General features: G+C 30.2%; 2 protein-coding genes across 2 annotated transcripts; one reads left to right on the top strand and one right to left on the bottom strand.

Moving 5' to 3' along the window:
- Positions 1-437: 437 nt before the first annotated feature.
- On the bottom strand, positions 438-5770 carry LOC124824151 (glutathione synthetase, chloroplastic-like). Its single transcript, XM_047296532.2, has 12 exons — positions 5410-5770; positions 4445-4614; positions 3688-3763; positions 3398-3528; positions 2955-3077; positions 2780-2860; positions 2506-2586; positions 2332-2401; positions 1674-1795; positions 1142-1281; positions 863-1055; positions 438-781 (listed from the first exon to the last, which is right to left on the bottom strand). Exons 1-12 carry the CDS (start codon positions 5746-5748, stop codon positions 658-660), a joined length of 1650 nt encoding a protein of 549 aa, XP_047152488.2. The 5' UTR covers positions 5749-5770; the 3' UTR covers positions 438-657.
- Positions 5771-13378: 7608 nt separating this feature from the next.
- On the top strand, positions 13379-21642 carry LOC124824118 (ATP binding microtubule motor family protein). The gene is made up of 15 exons (XM_088114756.1): positions 13379-13532; positions 13645-13747; positions 14087-14130; positions 14858-14887; positions 14975-15097; positions 15192-15217; positions 15381-15462; positions 16309-16350; positions 16432-16465; positions 16759-16834; positions 16902-17121; positions 17212-17303; positions 20520-20634; positions 20699-20875; positions 21223-21642. The coding sequence occupies exons 1-15, from the start codon at positions 13419-13421 to the stop codon at positions 21385-21387; spliced, it is 1443 nt and encodes a 480-aa protein (XP_087970882.1). The 5' UTR covers positions 13379-13418; the 3' UTR covers positions 21388-21642.
- The last annotated feature ends 817 nt before the right edge of the window (positions 21643-22459 follow it).

The raw sequence follows: 22459 nt of genomic DNA, 5'->3' as shown, positions 1-22459 counted from the left end.
TATTTCATTAATATAAAATCATTAGCAAATTAAAAATTAAAATATTTTATACCATTTTTATTTCAAAAAGAACACACGAGTTACAATTTTCTATAACTTGGATTTTATATAAAAAAAAAAAACTAAAATGACATTTAAAATGGCTTGTTTGGATCTTAGAAAATGGCTTTTAATGCAGAAAAAGAGGTTAATGAGTGATCTTATTGCAGTCACATCACAACTTAACTTCAAACCATTTTTCTGAATATGTAATGCTGTGGATTCTCAATTTATTAACATTTTTTAGTATAGTTGAATGCCTCTTAAGATTACTGCACCAAATTTATAAAAAATATATTACAGCTTTTAATTGGCTAATATACACCAATATTTGATTGTGTTCAAACAAAATTTATATGACTTAATAATCTATACCAGGAATTATTGAAAAGGACAGGTTAAAACAGTTCAATAACTTTATTGGTTAGAACTAATGTTGTAGATGAGTACATTTGATAAGCAGACACCATCCCGTAGGAAGAGCTAAAAGATACAACAATGCATCTTCTCTTCTTTTACTGTTTTAGGAGAGAAACAAACACAATCAGGAGTGCGGAAACTAATGGTGATACATGTAAAACATTCATAATATTTTGAATTGAAGTGATCTTGGCTCCATCAAGTTAGGTATACAGTGTCTACCACTCCAAAACCAGGTAAAACTCCACCTTCATAAGATGATGATACTTTTGTACGCACCATATAGCCACTTTCCTTATTTAAGATAATCTTATCCTTGTTCCTGCAAATTTCAGTACATCAGTTTCAAGGATTTGCAAATTTAAGCACAGAAGAATGATAAATATGTAGCTGAGCAATGTACCTTAGATAAGTACCAAATATTCCAGCTTCTGCAATCACATGACCCGTACTCCAATTACCATCACGCACCAAAATTGCTGGAAAAGTGGCTGGAAATATTCTCTGCATGAGGATGTAAGCTGCATCTTCTTCAGAACCAGCTTCCTGTAATTTAAGGAGGCTTTCCTTCAGATCATTACCATAAATGTTGTTTCCTGAAAAGTAATTACACTTCGTTATGTAAGTTTCTCTTCCAGGCGTTTTTTCTAATGAAGTGTTGAATCAAAGTTTAATACAAGACCTCCTCCTTCTCTTTGCGGCTTCATCACAAATAACTCTGGATTTTCAATTGCGTTTTTAACAATATCCGAGTCTTCCAAACTCCACAACCCTGCAAAACATGCACGCAATTTGGCTACGTGGTCCTTGTTTTCGACAAACCTGTTTAGGGTTTTGAATCAAGGATTTTAGGAAGAGATATCAACCATAGAAACAAAATATCATTAGAAAAAATGAAAAAAGTAGTCACAGACCAACTTATTTGCTAGGAAAGAGCAATTTGTTGTTATACTAAGGAATGGAGTTCGACTGGGCTATTGTCTATAACAAAAACCTATTGGCCTTAGGGTACAATCATATCATGCTTAGCCAACTAAGTAAGGCATTGATTGGAGAGCACCCTGAAGGATAAAATCTTAAGACAATAATAACTTACAATATTCCATTTTACACTTTTCCTTTAGGCATAGAAGCTGTGAATTGATCGACAGCTTTATAGAAGCATAAAGGATGGAATAAACTTGGAATATATAAGAATATTAATCAGAAGATACCTCTCAAGCACACCAGGTTTTGCAAGTTCCTGTTGAATCTTTTTGGTGCCAACCAAATGATAAGATATTGAAGGACATTTGATAGCAGAAGATTGTTCCATGAGTAGCCTAGCCCTCCATTCCTACACATTTAGCGAGATATACCCAAACCAGAAGAACTCGTTAATGTTAAAAAATAATGCAACTTTAGCAGGAAAAATATTATGGCTGAGAAAATCCATGGAATAGAAAGGACGAGGTAGGTAAATACAAAAGTAAAACAAATTTTGCTGGTTTAAGATATAATTGAGCTAGATGTACAAAAAGTAAAATGAAAGAGAAAGTCTATACACTGTGATGTAATGAAGAAGAAACTGTTACACTAACCAATCTCAAATGAATTTTGCTTTTGAAACAAACGTTATAGGGCCCAAGTAATAGTATTCATCATTACTTTTCTTCGTAATATAAAAGAAGTCAGGTTACCAGATAGGGGGATCAAATATAAGTTTTCAATACAATATCATTTCCTAATAGTAGTGAGATATACTGGGTTCAGAGAATTGATTCTTTACTAATTATTGAAAAAGGAGTTATAGTCAATAGAAAACAAATAGAGATGCTCCTATGTTGAAAAGTCAGTTTTTCTCGGCTAAAAGACTGAATTCATGAATCTCACTGATTCTGAAGGATAGTCTTTTGGTGTGTAGCCAGCCCGGAAGTAAACAACTGAAATTGGTTGTCCGTCCCTGCAAGTTCCAATAAATTATACTTCTCTACTGTCAGAAATGAAATATAATTAAACCAAAAACTTTTAGAAGAAAGTCAGATTTTCAAGATAAAGTTTACATACACAGAAAGTGTTCCATCTGGAAGAATTTCCCCTTCCTGATCAACTTCTGCCAATGTTTTCCTTATGCTTTTAATATGATACGTATTATAAAGCTAAGGAAAATAACTCTTACAACCCAAAATGTAATGAACATAAAAGTACGGTAGTTTTCCTTACAGAACATCTCTATGTATCCTTTGATATCGCATTTTATAGCCCTAATAATACAAATCAGAGTCTGCATTGCTAGAGTGTTCCTTTAGTATCATAAGTATTACTAATAAGAAAAGGATATTTATCTCTTAGAAGGGCGGAAATATAATGCTGCTCATACATGTTTCGTTCTTCAACCTGAACCACGACCAAAATTGCAGCCCTGTACAGATCCATTCAGAAATATGGCATGGAACCAAAAGTATTAGAAGAACAGCAAATGAAAGTGAAAAGGAATTTTCTTTCTCCAAACTGACCTGGGATTGTTATACTCACTCCAACCTTTAGCCAAGGCCTCTGCAGATTGATCGACAGCATTGTTGGCAGGAACCCTATTGGGATCTAGTCCAAGGATATTTCCATATTGAGAAATTAAGCTCCTGGGAAAACACAAAATAATACCATGATACACATCAACGTGATAAATTTATCTTCAAATAAAAATCTACCACTAGAGTTCGGGTAAATAATTTCAAGATTCACAGACTATATGTTAATATTTTGTCTTCAAATACATCGATTTCTAACCACTTGAAACTTCAAATGTATTCCTAGACGTGTGTGTGTTTATCTTTATTGAGAACAAAAAATTACACATTTTCCTAAACAAACCCATAACAATGAAACAAAGACCTCAAAAACAAGAGATTATAAATTAGAGATGAAAGCCCAATAAGTGAAATTTACAGCAATTCCTTACTTATGAAGTCCAGTCATAAGACATCCAATCAAAGCAAATGAAGTGGAAATGGTGTTCATCTCTATTTGCAGAAGTGATTTAGTCTTATCATCAACCATATAATCCGAACGCATTATTGCCAAGCGTATATCCTATTAAAATTATGACAAGAGAAAAATCAATACCAGGAAAAATTCCCTTAACTACAAGTATTCTAGTAGTTTAAAAAGAATAATAATTAGAGTATGAACTAAAACTGTTTCTCTCTTAATAGTTTCGGTGGTACAGATTTCATACCAACATACACTTACCTCTGTTTTGTTAATCTGTAGCATTTGGGAATGAATATCTAAAAGTCTGGAGGTAAATTCGTCTGCGTTCTTAGTTCTGCATTGACATGAGCAGATAATATTATATCTTATTAAAGGCAAAAATTAGACTGAGGTGAAAAAAGAATCCAGGCAGCTATAGGTAGTTACAAAATGTATGACGACAGAACAAAAGATTCCAAGCAAATATAGTACTCGTGGCATCAAATGAAGCAATTGTTGAAAGGTGAAGTTGAAAAAAGGATTCAAGAACCAATTGTCATAGTAAAGTATAAAAGTACTTCAAAAGGTTTATGAAAGTCCTATAAGAGTCTAAAAAAATTACTTAAGTTAAGAATTACATATTATTAAGAAAAAGATTGTGAGAGAATTGGTGTTGGATCTGCTTAACAACATTCCTTAGGACATTCGTTGCCTGAGCCACCTTTTCCTACTCAAAACCTTAATAAAAAAAGTTGTGGTTTTTTCTCCTTATATATTGTTTATTCCTAGCCAGTGTGAAGCTTCAATTCACACTTATTCGATTCCAACAATTGGGTCACGTAGGACCGAATTTAGACATTGCAGAACCAAAAATCAAACTTACCCACACAACATAAGTTTGGACAATGAGTCAAAATTCACCCTACAGAATCAAATTGTAGTATAATATATATTTTCTTTATGCTCCCGTTTTCATGGTGCCAAAAGTAAGTTGACTCATTCGATGCCTCGTAATATAACAACACGAAAACATTACCTTGATAGAGATTCCTGAAGAAATTTCCCATCCAAACTCACCCGATCAACAAGTTCGTTAAAAATAGGAGCTAATTCACAAGCTTGCTTCCAGTGACTTTCAGGAAATGGCCCGGGCAATAAGCAAAGCGGAAGATGCACCAAGCCTACACCAGGAACTGTTGCTGATCTCTATGATAGGCAACATCGATTGTAAACATCAAAATATCATTTTAGTACCCAAAATCACTGTATCAAATTTAGTTCTTATATCATAAACATCAAGATTAAAACGATAGCCATTTAGTAACATCAGAATTGAAATGGTGTTTCATAATTTTACAAATTAAATTATTCGGTATTTTTAAATCCAAGGTTTAATTCCATGTATTACTTAACCTCATCTCAAGTTGATGTGTGATTTCTGTTGTAAAGCGAGTTTAAGTTTCACTCAATATCACATAAAATGAGAATTGACCCCACTTATATAATGCATGTGAAATCTCCCACCAATATTAAGAAAAAAAGTAGGCTAATAAATGAATAATAAATTATTATCATTAATGTCAAACTTTAATCATGAAACATACCACTTACTGAGACAGTAAATTTTCTCCAAAATCTCTCAGACACTGTTTCCCTTTATATTTTTATACTAATCTCTTAACTTTCTGAGAAATATTACACTCGCTGTTTATTACAGTCACTCCTGTTATCTAAGAAACACGCGTTATACAAAATAAAATCTCAAGAAATCTGTCATGGTTTTAGTATAATTTGCTCTGTTATTTTAAGATTTTATATCTTTTATAGCCATGCAATTACATTACATTAACATTAGTACAGAAAATTGTTAAACTATGAAAACTGTACACATGTTGATGAGTTTTTTGGAAGGTGAGATAAGCAGAAGTAACAAAAGTTACAGAAAGCAAAGGAACCGAATCCAGGTAACAGAGAGAAAACAGAACAGTCGCAGAGTTTGACCTGAACCGATTTATCTCCAACGAGGAGGCAGTTGAGAGTGCTCCAGACAAGAGCATCATAAACGATGTTTTGGAGCAGTTTTTGGTCGATACTATGATAATCGAAGAGGGAAGGGGCGGCGGAAGAATCAGTGTCAGCCTCTGCAAGAGGAGCAGAGTTGAGAGATAAAGGCTGAGACATGAGTTTAGGGAAAGAGAGTGAGTGTGTTTGGTGGGGGGAGAAGGTGAAGGAGAAATAGGGAAAAGTATAAGAACAGGGAAAAGTGTAAGAACTCAAAGGCTGAATCTTTATCCCAGTGAAAGAAGGAGAACAAAACAAGCACCCAGATCTACCACCCATTCTCTCCCTCTTTTCATTTCCCTTTATATATTCCTATTTATTGCAATCACCACTGTAGCCACTGGTAGTACTTTATCTTTTTTCTTTTTCATCTTTTTCATAAATAGTGCTCCAGCTAAAAAAATTGATAATAATATCAAAGACAGATTTTTTTTTTTTTTTGTTATTTGACAACGTTTGATTTGTCACTCTGGAATGTTCTTTTTTGGCATCCATCTGAACAGAATACTAAACATGTCCTTAAATATTAGTTTTAGTTTATTTGTCAAAGAAAAAGGTTATAGGTTTTGTGGTTAAAATGGTTTTACATTAAATGATGAGTTTGGGAGAATCAAGATGCTCTAAAAAAGAGAACGTGAGTTGTATAAATATGTGTTAACAAAAATTACTGTTATTACAGATGTTGGATAAAACAACGTAGAACATTTTGATTTTAAGTTCATATTTTAAACATACTCAGGTGTTAGAGTTGGATTTGATAACTGAACATTTCTGTTAGAAGCTGGCAGCTGATAAAACGAGGAAGGAAAACGGGTCAAATTCGAATTTTCAATAACACTTTTCTTTCTTTAGTTTATTGATACATACAAAGAACAGATATGTTGTGTCAAGTGTGATACTTCAGTTTAGTTTTGAGTAATCATTATTTCACACATCTAATTTTTTTATATTTAACATTATCTTTATTTACTTTTTATTTTCCTTTTTCTTAAAATAATATAAAAATTTATATTTTTATGACTATTAATATAAAAATGTTTCATGTTTATGTTATTTCTTAATTATGTTACCTTGGTTCTTTCTTTTTAATCCAATTGTCTGAAGCAGACCATCAAACCAATTCTAACTTGTCAAGTGATGACAAGAAAAATAAAGAAGGTAGTAGGTGGGTGCAAACTTTGAGATGTTAAAGAACTTGAACTTTTATTAAATATTATAAATGTTGTGATGAAAAATATATAAAATCAGTATAAAAACAAAACTTGGATTGTATGATTCATTTTGTTCAAAATATTTTAATTGAAATAGTTTGTTTAAAATTGTATTTATGATTAAATTTCATTATAAGGGTGTAATATTTTAATTTATTATAGTGGGGTGGGTAAGATTCTTTACATACTTCAGATTTTATTTCAACTTAAGTTAGTCAAATTCATGGTTGGCTGAATTTACTATAGTTTGTTCATGAGCTAAGATTTCAAGAAGCTATTGGTCTAATTTACTAAAAAATATTTGGGTGAATTACATTACATTTTTTTTGTATTAATTTTAATCTAAGTTAACTCGTTTTTAATTGAAATGAATTAAGTTGGATCGATTGGATTTAGACATTAATTTATAAAAAAACAAAATTGCGATTTTCAAATATCAAACTTATTAAAAAAATTACATTTGTTATAAAAGTTAGTTTAAGATTAATTTATTTTTTCTACTATATAAAAAATGAAATATTAGAATTAACATGTGTTTTAAATTAATGATACTATATTATTTTAATGTTAAAAGTTTAATAATATAAATAAAAATTTATAAATACGTCTTATTATCTAAAATACTTATTATCTTTCTAAAACTTTTTCTCTAGACTTTCTTTTTGTTTTCTAAGTTTTTTAATCCTTGAGTCATCTATTTGACTACTAAGAAGCACCTAAATGATCGCAATAATATTATCTTCAACTTCATCCCATCAATTTTATAGAGAAAGTTAGTTAGTTTTCACTATTTTTTTCAAGCTGAGTTTTTTCATGCATGTGAGAAGATTCTCTATTGTATGTGTATTCCTAAAGTTATTGTGTGTTCCTTGTTGATTGGTGATCCTAATGGTCTACTTTGATCAAAATACTACGGTTTGTAGGTACAAATAAAGTTATTTGAGTTGTGGTAGGAGTAGTTTTCTTTTTCGAGTTGTTTGAATTTTCCAACCAGGTAAGGGAAGCTAATAATTTCTTTAATTTTATTTTAAGGAGTATGAGTGTATGTTTGATAGGTTGTGAGATTAATGTTTGGTTGAATATGTTATCAATTGAGATGATTGTTGAGTGAATGTTGTCTATTGATGAATATTGTTATGTATTATTGTGAATTGGTACTTGCTTGAACCTTTAATGTTGTTGTTTTGAACTTTAATTAGATATACAATTGTTCTAGAATTAAAAGTGGTGAAAAAGGAGTGTTGTATGCTAGTTTTGGTTTAAAAGAGGGGTTTTGATAGGCAAAACTTTGAAGGAATGGTTAGATGGGAAAACTTGATGCTCATTTGGGCCATTTAAGACTTGTGTAGTTAATTGATGCACTAAATTTTGGTTGGTAGTATATCAAATCTAATGTATGTGTTTTTGGGTAGTTAGGTTGATCTAATCGACCAAGTCATTAACCAAATGAGTCAATTTGTAGCAAATATGAAGGATAAATATGTTTTCAAGTCAATTATAGTGTCAAAGATAAAAGTTAAATCATTTGAATAGGTCTTGTGTGCATATAAGTCAAAATTTGAAGTTTCTAAACTTCTAGTGTGGTGCTCAGCAGTAGTCAGAGGTGTTCAAGCGCTAGAAAGCCAAGAGCTTTGACGCTCAGACGCTAATTTTGCAAGGAGAATGGCGCTCAGTGACAAACAAGGACGTACCGCTCAACATTAGGTTTCTTTTCCAATCTACTTGCTTTGAAATTCTTCTCGCTTCTATGATTTTTCCAATGTTTGTTTTGGCCCTTAAGTTGTAAATTATCTAAATACACTTTTTAAAGTATGTATGTTGAAAATACTATGTAAAGTTTGTGATAGAGTTAAGTGTGTAGCTGTAGGTATTATTGCGGGCCAATCCATTGGAGAACCGGGCACTCAATTAACATTAAGAACTTTTCATACTGGCGGAGTATTCACAGGGGGTACTGCAGAACAGGTGCGAGCACCTTATAATGGAAAAATTAAATTCAATGAGGATTTGGTTCATCCTACACGTACACGTCACGGGCATCCTGCTTTTCTATGTTATATAAGAAGGGAATTTCATGGAAAAACTCCTAAAGTTGTTCTTAGAGTAATGTATTAATGTAGGGACTTAACATTGAAAGTTATCCTGACGCTCTAATAACCACTCCATCTCAGGTAGATAAGGGAATTATGTGGTGAGGAGTAAAACGAGGTCCTAGTCTATGATTTAATTCTTCTGTCATAGGTGGTAGACAGACTACTCTTGTGTGGTAGCTTGGGGATAGCTGTTTCACCACTACAAGTGTATAACTTTCCATAGTTTCACATTAATATATATATTCGTATGGTCAAGTATAGAACTTATCTATATGTTTAGGTTTGATTTGGTTTGGAAATGAATTGTTTTATATGATGATTATAATTGTATGATTTCGTGCTTTTATGATATTAACTTACTCTTTTTATGTTTTATTTGTGTGTTGTTTGCTTTTCTCTTTTAAAAATGATCACCTGATTGTGTGAGAAAAAAAGATAATATAATGAAACAAACTATAGGCAACAAGGACAACGAAGTTGTGGACGTGTGTAGCTTTGTTCTAGTTAATTTACTTTGGTTGTGTTTTTAAGGAACCCTTGTGTGGATGTGTATATAATTTTAGTATTAAAGTTATGTATGTGAAAAGTTGAATTATAATTATGTTTTGAATAAGTGTACGGACAATTTATATACCTTCTTTTTTTTAATTGTTATAGTTTATTAATGGTGTGATATTTCCTTAATAATATTTTTAACTATATTTAAATGATGTTACACCTACACTTATCTTTCTTCTTTTCTCCCGCATCTCCGTAAAATTTATATACTTTAATTATCTCTTATTAAAATGTTAATAAAAAAGAAATTAATTATACCTACAAATACCAATTAAAAACTCTTGATAAATTTTAATTGAAAAATAATATTAATTAAGATTAATTACAAAAACATGTGTATTCACTTTTTTTTATGATAATAAAAAAATAAAAAAATAATTATTATTTATTATAATTATAAAATTAAATATAAATAATTTTTATAATTTCATTGTAAATAATTTTTATTTATTTTATTGATAATTTTATAAATAAAAAATTGGTTAAGTTTTAAAAAACAATCAAGTTTAAAAAAACCCATTAAATTTAAAGAAACTATTAATTTTGATAAAATAATAAAATAATTATTTTAATAAAAAAATTATTTAAAAGTATAGATAATCAATTTTTATATTTTTTTAATGTTTATCAATTATTCAATATTTACATAATTATTTTGTATTTGTATGTAATTATTTTATCTAAACAAGAAAATGAAAATTTATTAAATCTAAATTTCTTTGGCTAAGCAAAAAATATAAAAAAATGTTTTGAAATAAAATCAATTTAAATTTAATGGATTTGAGTATTTAAAAAATTCTAATTTTTTCTATCCAAATAAAAAGTTAAATAAATAAAAAAGAAAAAGTCACCTTGATCTAAATATGTAGATGCATACTTTACAAAGGTAAATAAAGGATTTTGTGTGTGCATCTTAATAGTGTTAGGAAGCCTATATTTTTAGTATAAACTAACTTTGTTATGAAACCCAATTTTAAACTTCTATTTCATTGATTTACAAATTAGTTTTTCTACTAGGGATTAATTCATTTTGTTACATACATTATTCATTTAAATTGTTTTTTTATCAACAATAATTGAACTCTTTTTTTTACCTATATATTGTTAGATGTTTTAATGAATGAAAATATTTGTTAGATGATTTTGACTTCATAAGTAAATAAGGGTTGTTATGGTTAGAAATGTGTAAATAAATTTCAATCCCTCACTCAGCCCAACTTATTGAGTTAAATTGATATGAAAAAAATTTAGTTTTTTTAAATGAGATTAAATTAAACTTAATTCACTTAATTCAAGAATTAAATAAGTTTGAGCTGAATGGAAGGTGAGTCAACTCGTAACTATCAATAATATATAAGAATATTGTTCACTAATATTTTAAATAATTTAAATGTTTAGTTTAAGTAAACACTTCAATTCTATTATTATAAAAACAATTATCAAATCAATCCATTTTTAGTATACTAATACAAAATAAATTAAAAAAATAAAATATTTGTAAATGAATCCATCCACTAACTCATTAATTCATAATAATAAAGTCGAATACAAAATTTTTAGCTTACTTAAAAAAATTAGTCAAATTGACCGGCTTATTTTAGTCTTACTCATTGTGAGTAACTTATACAAAGGGATTGTTTATAATAAAATATTTCACATTATCAATTAATTAAAATTTTCAATGTGATCATTTTTTCATATTTTGAGAGTTTAACAAATATTCAGCTATAAATAGATGGTTTAAATTCTGCTATAAAATAAGAGTTTAATAAATGCATACACACGGGATAACTAATTTTAAGATAATTAATATCAAAGTATCATGAGATGATTCTTTAGAAAATCTAACCATCTTATACAATTATTTTTACCTTCTCTTTAACTCGTGTGACAAAATAACTAATGAGAAAACTAAATCTTTGCCTATTGTACATATGAATACAATCTAAAAAGTTTATTTAATTTTATAAAATAGTAATATTAAGATTACTTTCATTACATATAAATATTATAAATTATTCTTTTTTTTAATTAACGTGGAACTTTTAATTCGTAATCCTCCCATTAAAGTTGAGACATGTATATTAAATATTTACGCGAGACTAAATATTTAAAAATGATAAATTAAATAAAAACCTAATAACAGTCTAAAGAAACTCAATCAACTAATCTAGTAATAAAAATCAACTAATTTAAAACCTTAGAAAGTGAAAAATACTATTATTTATAAATTCATCTTTAACACTGCTACATAGTCTAGTTATGATCTTCAACGTAATAGATTAAAAAAGAAATAAAAATAAATGACAATAACAGACAAATTTATACAAAGATGTGAGATGAAAAAAAGAGTCCTCTCACTCACCCTGCTGATTCTAACAACATTAGAAACGAAATTAACATATTGAGTTTGGTTTCTGATTGAAACGAGAACCAAGTTTCAGAATCGATGGCAGAGATTCAGACTTTTGCGATGGTTTGCTCCTTTTCATCGCTTGAACCATGATGCGAAGAACTCCCCAAAGTCACTGTCTTCATTGCTTGCGAAGCCAAAGTTCTCATTACGAAAAGATAGAGCTTGTGGCAAATGCTTGAATGAAGTTCTCCTGGCTCCATCTGCAAAGAAATTCTGTAGAGATGTTGAAGAGATAGCAAGAGTAATGTCCCTGTGTGCTTAGAATATGTTCAAGTTTTTCCTTCCAAGTAACGGAACCACTTTCAGATTCTTTACTTTTCTTTCAAGGGATCAATGTTTTATGAACTTCCGCCACTTAATGCGAAGCTTTAAGGCAACAACACGTTGCTTCTCACGTTATTGTTATTATTATCAAATTCATCAAATAACATAAATTTTAAATTATAATCTTCTATTATTCATGTATTACTTAACGCTTAATATCATTTTTTATCTTTATTTTAATTTACTTTGTTTAATGTAGAATTTAACTTTTTTGAATATTCAATATAATCATAATTTTCACAATTTTTTTTTCAATTTGATATTTTTACGACGACATCTAATTTTTAACGACACATGAGTAATTAGTTAAAACACTTAATGTTTAATACATTTTTTAAAACACTTAATGTTTAATAATTTTTTTAAAATACATATTAGTTAAATATCTTTTAACCTTTTAATAATTTTTTAATGATATCCAAGCACAACTTTTTTTTATAATTTTGAATATAAAATTCATAGAATAAGAAAATGATTTTCAAATTCAAGCAAGTAAAGTCATAATTCCACAACAAATGTGTTGTAGTCTTAATAAATGGGTTTCTAATAAAAATTATAAGATTTTGCTTCCTCTACGCCATGATTATTATCTGTATCTCATGTTAATAACAAAAAACTAATTAAAACATTGTCATTATCATTATAGTTATGGGGGTTGAGGTATTAATTAGGGGGTGAAAGGAGTAAAAGCTGAATTATAAACTTGACCCAGATGTAGGCCCGTATAAAGGAAGATATTGGCTTATTATCTTTGTTCCCGCCATCAAAGACCACGCGAAATTCGTTTCGTTACTGGTAAGCTCTCCGTTCATCGCCGTGGGAAAGGTGGTTCTCTCTCTTTCCCTTTGACGAATACTGTTCTTTATTCTTTCGAATTGTTTTTCTTACTACATTGTTCATGAATAAGAGAATGACTAATCAGTCTAACATTGTGAGATCATCATTGACGTTGCATTCCAAACAGGTTTATCTGTTAATGACTCAATGTGTTTTCAAATTTATTTCTGCATCTGAAAAAGGATTTTAGGGAACAAGGAAGCTTCGAGAAATTCCACTACGGTCATTCATCTCTTCTAATGCAATTAATATGAATCGAAAATAGGGAATAATGCCTGATGCAATGACCGATTCATGGAGCAGAGATTCACGTAGCGTTTTCCTTCTTTCCTTAACTCACTGAGAAACCTGACTGTAGATCGATGTTATCTGGAAAACAACGCAGATCTGTTTTAAAATTTCTCTAGCTTCTAAATATTCCTCTGGTTTATTATTTTATGCATTAATATCTCTTCCATTGACAGGTTTAAATCAACGACTGCAGCGAAGTACTGTTTTCTGTAAAGCATCATGTCAAATATTACAGTATGCGCACGCTTTAGGCCTTTGAACTCAAAAGAGAAGCAAAATGACAGTAACTCTGTTTGCATTCGATCTAGAGATACCGAAACTTTCATTTTCAAGGTTTTTTTTACGTCAGATTAAGGGTCTATTAGTTTTCACTTTTGCTCTATTAAACTCAGTGAATCACACATTACGGTAAATAGTAAAATAATTTTGAATTAATTTTTTTCAGGACGAAAAGGATGAAGAATCCGTGTTTAGCTTTGATAGAGTGTTCTACGAACAGTCTGAGCAAGCTGATGTCTATCAGTTCCTAGCTCTTCCCATGGTTAGAGGTACAGCTACATAATCCTCATTACAAATTTATGTCAATCAGTCAACGCAATGCAGATTGAAATCTTCCTTAATTTGAATGACTCTGCTTCCTTATGAAAGGACAGCTTCATCACGGCCAAATAGTGCTTATCAACTTCGGTTATATGAAAAAAATTATCCTTAAAGTTCGTGTAATGCTAGTGTACGTCTGCACGTCGTACATTCAAATTTTAAAAATTTGGAATGTTTCATAAGAATCAAATTCGGGAAAATGACACTTCCCTTAATTATAGTTTGCTTTTTAGTTTTTTTATTGACACCAGGCTTTCGTTTTGTATGTATTCCTGTAAACCAAATAGATGTTGTTGATGGATACAATGGGACAATTATCACTTACGGCCAGGTAAGATATTACGCGTCTCCAGTTTGCCAAAAGCTTTTTGCTTCTTTTTGTTAAACTTTAAAATCAACAATACGAGATCGTATGTGGTTTTTCTCCTCAAACATGTCATCTACACGTGTATCAAGAGTTGTGAAAAATTACAATATATTGCATCGTACGAGCTTCGCTGAATATGATCCCTTGCATTAGCTCAGAAATACCCTTGCTTCGCTGAATATGATCCCTTGCATTAGCTCAGAAATACCCTTTTGGAGTATATTTTGGTTATGTTTGAAGGGGGAAAATAAGAACTGAAAAATGTGTAGATGAGGCATGAAGTATTTGAACTGTTACTTCACGGTGTATGTGTTGAATTCAAATCTAGCTACTCTGGAAGTAAGGAAAGGGCACCTGATGCTAAAACTAGACAGTTCCCTTTTAAATATTTAGCGACGACAATTTGCAAAATCTACAATGTTGTTAAACATACCTGTTAGTAAATATAGTCTTGTTATTATATGCCACATATGTTTCTCTACTGCCTATTGGCTTAAGAAAATATGCTACACATGTTTTCCATTACGAGGGACTACCGTAATTATTTTATATATATATATATATATATATATATATATATATATATATATATAATTTTATTTTCAGCAGAACTTATCAACTGTATTCACGAATCCATTTTTCTTTCGACCCCAATTGCTTAAAGCTTTAGTTTTCCTACAATCAATTGCAGACTGGAGCTGGGAAGACATATAGTATGGAGGTGGAAAATTGTCACCTAAAAAGTATCTTAAAACGATCTTACAAAACATCAAATACAGGAATATAAATGACTTCTTCTCTGAAGCAGGGACCTGGTATACTTGAATGTGGTGAACAGAAGAAGGGACTTCTTTCAAGAGTTGTAGAGGGACTTTTTGATTCCTTAAATTCTTCTGATGAAAAGAAAACATATTCGATTAAGTTGTCAATGGTACTGAGACACTTACTCATTTAACCACATCAGTCTTACAAAATCATCTGGTTATAGTAAATTATGTCTCTGATTTTGTATCTGATTCGTTCAGGTTGAAATCTACATGGAAAAAGTGAGGTATGAATAGAAAAAAAAAAGTATTCCCTCCCCCCTCCCATTGTACTTAGAGCGTATTATATGCTTTTCTGGTAGGAAATTTTCTTAACTTTGGGAAAAGCTAGTTTTGATGTGAATTTGGATTCTTCAATAGTCATCAGAATAACTCTATCCTCTTATGTAGGGACCTATTTGATTTATCAAAAGTTAATATACAAATTAAGGAGAGTAAATCGCGAGGAATATTATTGCCCGGTGTTACAGAGGTGAGCTGTTTTTTGGGAACTTTATATCTTGTTCCATTCTGATTACTCTTTCTATCTGAAACTACTTCGCTGTTCACAATTATATACGTGCTCTTATGTATATGATTAACATGTAAAATTTAAATTTTGAGGCATGGGTATTGGATTATTTGGTTAGGATTTTCTTAGCTCGTGGACTTTATCTTTTCGCTCATCATGCCAGTATTGATTTTATTTTCCAAAACATTAAGAGATTAAACGTGAGTTTACGTACTTAATCTCTCGGCACATAATATTAACGACTACATTCAAAAAGTTAATTTATAAGATAAAATTTACACTTATTTTTACGTTATAATTTAGTTTTCTTATATGTTATATGTAATAAATATGTAAGATTTCTAACATATTTTTTCCATCAAGGACTAACATCTTAGTATGAAATTTTGTATTTATAAATAGTTTAATAGATCCAATAAACCTTATTAATATAAATTCTAATATTATTAAGAAATCAACTTCAAATTAAATTAAATTTAATTTGTAAAATAAAATTTTCACATATTTATATCCTATTAGAAATGTGATTTCAAACTCACCCGTTAAGCTTCAAGAAAGTAAAGTTAAATCGACTTGACATTTTAGTGTGAAGCAAGGTCTCATTTCTTTTGATTGAGTATTAGGCGAAGCTCTCTCCATGAGCTGATTCAAAAATTAGAGTGGAGCGGAATCATTCAGTAGTTATGTATGCTACATAATATTTGTCTAAACACTAATCCAAAAACAAACAAAAAAGAAAATAATTGGTGATTCTTATTCAATTATTGCCATAAAGGACTAACGGGACCTTTTGAGTTTTTCATTCAGATTACTGTGCTGGACCCTGTTGAAGCATTGCAAAACCTGTCTGTAAGAATAAACAACTTGAACAACATTTTCTGAATGATTTTACAATTATTTCGGCTTCTAATTGTGACCTCAAATTTGTAGAAGGGGATAGCTAACCGGACAGTTGGTGAGACCCGTATCCTGCTTTGACTCTTAGCTCACCGTTCAGTTTTTTATTATACCTTTTTATTTTTTATATATAGTTAAACTACATAGTACATGTGGGAGGAAAAACAATGGCCATACCCATGGTAGTGGCCGATGTATTTTGGTACTTCTTGTGCCTGTTTAATGTTATTTTCTTTCTTAGTTGATAAAAAAGGCATAACACATTAGGGTAAATTCCCTGTTTTCTTGAGGGAGGAAAAGCAGTGATAGGAATTAGGAAGGTTACTTGCGTTCTGCAAACATCCTAAACAAAACATGTAGAAATGAACATGGCCAGCAGCAGAAGTCACTGCATTTATATATTCACAATTCAGCAAGAATTTTCCAGAGATAAAAGGTCATACTTCTTCCATAAATATGTGATCTGCTTATGAATCATTCTTAAACACTGAGACTTTGAACAGGACGAGTTTCGGAAAACTAATTCTAGTGGACTTGGCTGGGTCAGAGAAAGTGGAGAAAACAGGAGCAGAGGGAAGAGTTCTAGACGAAGCCAAAACCATAAACAAATCCTTGTCTGCTCTGGGAAATGTAATAAATTCTCTTACATGTGGTCTGCAAGGAAAAACAAGCCATATCCCGTATCGTGATTCCAAGCTCCCTCGAATTCTTCAGGATGCTCTTGTTAGTCCACCCTCCCTTTTTTATAATCTATCAAAACATACCCATTTTTCACGAAATCAGTTTCCCAAACATTGTATCTCCTATTCGCAGGGAGGAAATGCTAGAACTGCATTGCTTTGTTGTTGCTCACCCAGCGCTTTTAATGCATCCGAGAGTCTGTCCACTCTTCGTTTCGGTGCAAGGTATGTCATCCCTGAAATCTTGAGGCACTGCCATTTTCTTTTCTTTTCTTTCTTTATTTTCATCTGCTATGTTTAAAATGATGTCAGAGCTTCCTTAACAAAAGTTCTAATTTTAACTTTATTTTCTTGAAAGAAATTACTTGCTCATGTGCTATGGTGAGCTTTTATATAAGATTCTATATTTCAATATTAGAGAATAATTTCATATATTGAGAGAACTGATTTAAAAAAAAAAACTGAAGTAAAATGATTTGTACAAATGTGTATTATTTTAAAGTCTCACTATTTTAATTGTAAACTTTATTAAAAAACAATGTAATATAACAAAACTCAATTAAATAAAATAAGAACTCATAACAATCTTTTTAAGACGTTTATATTATAAACGTTCTTAGATTAAAATAGCGGAAACATTTTATTTATGTCATTTAGTTATTAGGAAAAATAATATATGTGGTGATTTTATTTTTATTAAATGGCTACAAAATTATTTTACAAATGTGTCTATTTTATATTCTATATTTAATACATTAAATAATGAAATACAGGTGATAACATGGTTTTTAATTTTATTCCAAAAAGGGAATGCGAAATTTCTTTTGTATCACAATAGTACACGTAAACAACATATTTATATTATTGGTAAAGACGGTGAATGTTGAATCAGGTACATTAATTTTACATGAATCATATTTGTTATATTTATTAAAAAAAATTAGTATTTGTAATATCAACATTTAATAAATATACTAATGTTGTTATGACATAATTTATTATTCTTGAATTAAATATATGACATATAAGTATTTAATATATATCGTAGGTATAGTAACTTATAGCATTATTAAAATTAATGTTAACATGTTAATTTAAAAGTAAAAAAATAATTATAAAAATCAAACTAATACTTTTATTAAATATTGAGCAATAGAGTTAGTGAGTTTTTCTTTTCATAGTTTTTCAAAGACTAAAAAAACTTATATAATGTATTATTTTTCCAATTTATTCAACTTAATCCAACTAATATTTGTTAATCTAGACCTAAATTAGAACAGTCAAAATCAGCAAACTAATATGACTGTCAAATATGGCAATTCAATTTTTTTATTGGGCTGTAATTTTTACCCAACCAGATAATGTATATTAGGTCCAACTAACAATTTTTGTTAATTATTGTCCAATATAAAAATTCATTCAAACATGCAAGTTAAATCTCAAATAAAGTTTCAAAACATAAAATATCAAATAAGACATTAAATTAAATTTTTGAAACATGATAAAAACAAATTCATTATAAAAAAAAACTTTGAAATACACTCAATCGAACTCCAAAAAATCTATTCAGAAATTAATTTTGACTTCCAATTTGTATAAATCAGAAGTCATTTTTAATTTTGTATAAATCACAAGTCATTTTTAATTTTCAGTCTGTACAGTTTGAAAATGGAAAAGCAAAAATTTTAATATGCATGGATGTGTAGGATGAAAAATATGGAGGTGTAGTAAGAATTTGCCCAAAAATATTATACCTACTACTTGAGTCGACTTACAAGCACGTGGGTCGACCATTAGTTTGTTTGAGTTGGGCCAAAAAATCTGAATATATTGGGTTTTACTCCCTACACCACCCCACTTTACTTCCTGCACCACCACATTTTTTTAAAATGCCAATACTATCCTTTATATTTTAAAATATCCCACACCCCACCCCTTTTCTTCAACGGATGTCAACATCCGTTGAAGAAAAAATTCTTCCACGGACATGCTACATCCGTTAACGGATGTGGCGACATCCGTTGCTTTTTTTTGTTTTTTAGTTTTTAGTTTTTTTATTTTTTTTGTTTTAAATTAATATATAAATATTATTTAATTATTTTAAGATTATTACTTAATTATTTATAAATTAATTTTATTTTATTTAATAAAATAATTATTATTAATTTTAATTTATGTATTATTATTTAAATAATAATTAAAAAATTTATTATAAATATATTAAAACGGATGTGCCACATCCGTTAACGGATGTGGCGACATCCGTTACTTTTTTTTTTTCTAGTTTAGTTTTTTTATTTTTTTTGTTTTAAATTAATATATAAATATAATTTAATTATTTTAAAATTATTACTTAATTATTTATAAATTAATTTTATTTTATTTAATAAAATAATTATTATTACTTTTAATTTATGTATTATTATTTAAATAATAATTAAAAAATTTGTTATAAATATATTAAAACGGACGTCGCCACATCCGTTAACGGATGTGGCGACATCCGTTTCCTTTTTTTGTTTTTTAATTTTTAGTTTTTTAATTTTTTATATTTTAAATTAATATATAAATATTATTTAATTTTTTAAAAATTATTATTTAATTATTTATAAATTAATTTTATTTTATTTAATAAAATAATAATAATTATTTTAATTTATATATTATTATTTAAATAATAAATTAAAAACTTTTTAAAAATCTATTAAACGGATGTGGCACATCCGTTAACGGATGTGGCCACATCCGTTGAAGTTTTTTTCTTTTAAATAAAAATAATAAACTAAAATATGAAATGTGTAAATGGATGTTACGGATGTCAACATCCGTTGAAGGTGAAACGGATGTTGACATCCGTTTTATAGAAGGGCAAATAAGGTATGGGGAGGTGCAGGGAGCGGTTGGTGGTGGTGGAGGGAGCAACTCTCGAATATATTTAGGTTATATTTCTTGAGTCTAATATGATGTTAAGATCTATTTCTTCCTGTTTCTTCCTATGCCTCATTGAGGGGGTGTAAAAGTCAAAAGTGCTCTTAGTCTCCACCGTTATGATCCTTCCTTGTTTAAAAAACTTATAGATTACACAAAAGTCATTTACTCAACCGTAAACTAAAAGTTTTGCATCTTTATGGGATGCCGAAAGAAATTATAGGGGTGCAAAACGAAATCTTTAATGTTTAGTTAGAAACTTTTGGACTAGTCCGTCGGACCAACCCATTATGAGAGTTATACCTAAGCTAATAAGAATTTTGTTGAAATAATTTGGTTAAGGTAGAAGATAAATTTTCCCATAATAAAAATTCAAATAAATCCAATCTTGTTTAATTTTCACGAACTTTTTTTCGACAAGCTTTACACATAATCATGACCATCTTTAATGAAGAAAAGAGTTAAAATAAATATTCACCCAATTAAATTTCTATTTTAAAATGCTAATTGCAGGGCGAAACATATAAAGGCGTCGCCTCGCATGAATTACAGTGAAGAAAAAAGTGATACAAGTTCTAGTGCTGCTTCTCCGTCTGATGACGAGTCAAGCGCCAGAGTTTTGAACAAGGTGGGAATATTGTAGTAAAATCCCTTTCTAATTAGAATTCGTAATAAAATTTATGTTAATACAGTTGAGGGAGAAATTTAATGTTGAAGATGTGAAGTTCCTAGAGGAATTGTTCATACAAGAGGGCATTCTCTTTGACCTTTCATCTGTTGAAGAGGAGTCAGACATAGATGACCTCACTTTACAGATGATATCCTTGCTGCAAGCAGCCATGGAAAAGCTTACAGCTACTGTTGACGAGGTAAGACAAAAATGTGCGATAATCTTTTTCTTACAACAGATACTGTTTCGGTCACTTCCAACCTTTTGGGCACTTTTTGTTTACCAGATACTAGGCTTGGTTAAAATGCGAAAACGGGAGAAAGTGACAGAGTAATAAACTTGTTTCTTAGTCTTTTCCTAAATTTATAAACACTTTATAACATTTACTCTAAAAATAAAAATTTACCATCTTTCCCTTTTTCTTCGAAACTCTGCAACCAACCGTACGTTAAAACCTGTTTATCATGTAGTAAAGTTAAAAGCTTCTGAAAAATGCTGTATGAAGAATAACACAAAATATTTATTGTCGAACATATAATTTCACAGCTTAAAAGGGAGAATGGCATTCTCAGGGCCAAAGTTGATGCCTCCACGGATTCTCTATTCTACAAGGGAGCAGAGAATAGTTCCATTTTTCAGAATATGATTTCAGGTATCCTGACTTTCTTTCTTCGTTGGTCGGGTTACACTTCTTCAAGACGCTGGCAGTGACTACTCATTCTTATATGATGCCTTGCCTCAGCGGGGCCTTTAAATACTGTCAAAATAATGCATAGAAATAATAAAGATGCCTCATGCTGATTCACTTACTGTTGGACATTTTGGGGGCTGGCTAATAGCATAATATATGATGAGATGGCCAATTCATGGATTGTATCACAATCGATAGCATTGTTAGTGAGCCTATGTTTAACCCGAAAATTGTTTTATATGAATAATAATTTGCCATTGATGGCTGTTTCCTGACACATCTCTTTATGAATTCAACCATTTTAGCACAGTAGATCCATAAATTCACAAGTAGCCAATAAAAGTATGGACCATTTGAACTGCTTCAATTCGTCTTGATTTTTACACTGTCGTAAGCAACACAATAGCTGTGCAGCTTAAGGTAGGAGGCACTGGATGAACGGGATACTACTATATACTAGTGTTAAAGAATTATGGATGAATCATTAAAAAAAATTATGGATGAACGAGCTGGGTTCAATATCATGTTAAATTTCAATAGAGAGGATTTCCAACAATAAGACACAGCAGTTCAATCAATAACGTGCAGCATGAGCCCTTGGATAGATGAATGTATATGTAAGGTTCTATGTTGCGTCACGTCATTGGTTGCAGTTATTTTGACTGTGTTGGATCCAGGCACTGTAATCTTCCTTATAATGCAGAATTATTTCAACAGAAGGGGAACAGCTGACATTATCCCTTATCAATATCAGATTATCGACCGTCAGAAATCTTGCTTAGGAATGTTTACTGAGAAGTGTAAAATGTAAAGGTTCTCCGTGGGTAGTCGATGATTACGAGGTGAAGCAATACAATCCCGTGGAAATGCAAGTCAAGCCACAAGCGTGCAATCCCTCGCAAGGAAAAAATCATCTCCTTGCTTTTGTATTAATGCTTTCCCAAGTTTCCGTTACCATTTCTATCGTTTTCCCAGCGTTCTCTTTCCCTCCCTGGGGCAATTATTTTTCGTGGCCAAGTTCCAATGAGTTTAGGTCTCTTAAGGGAACGACTTAGGACCTGCATTGCACTCACTGGATTGCGCTAATCACTT

Source organism: Vigna umbellata, chromosome 5, assembly GCF_029865625.1.
Source record: "Vigna umbellata cultivar VRB3 chromosome 5, Vumbellata_1.0, whole genome shotgun sequence".
Lineage (NCBI taxonomy): Eukaryota > Viridiplantae > Streptophyta > Magnoliopsida > Fabales > Fabaceae > Vigna > Vigna umbellata.
The sequence above is the reverse complement of the archived record's forward strand: the minus strand, read 5'-3'. Positions and strand labels throughout refer to the sequence as shown.

Excerpts from the sequence above, each read along its gene's own strand:
- LOC124824151 (XM_047296532.2), bottom strand. The coding sequence starts at position 5,748 with ATGGGTGGTAGATCTGGGTGCTTGTTTTGTTCTCCTTCTTTCACTGGG. Across the intron at positions 3,764-4,444 it reads CTTCAGGAATCTCTATCAAG|AACTAAGAACGCAGACGAAT; the intron begins GTAATGTTTTCG and ends ATGTCAATGCAG. Across the intron at positions 1,056-1,141 it reads GCCGCAAAGAGAAGGAGGAG|GAAACAACATTTATGGTAAT; the intron begins GTCTTGTATTAA and ends ATTACTTTTCAG.
- LOC124824118 (XM_088114756.1), top strand. The coding sequence starts at position 13,419 with ATGTCAAATATTACAGTATGCGCACGCTTTAGGCCTTTGAACTCAAAA. Across the intron at positions 16,466-16,758 it reads CCGGACAGTTGGTGAGACCC|AAATGAACATGGCCAGCAGC; the intron begins GTATCCTGCTTT and ends CAAAACATGTAG. Across the intron at positions 16,835-16,901 it reads GAATTTTCCAGAGATAAAAG|GACGAGTTTCGGAAAACTAA; the intron begins GTCATACTTCTT and ends GACTTTGAACAG.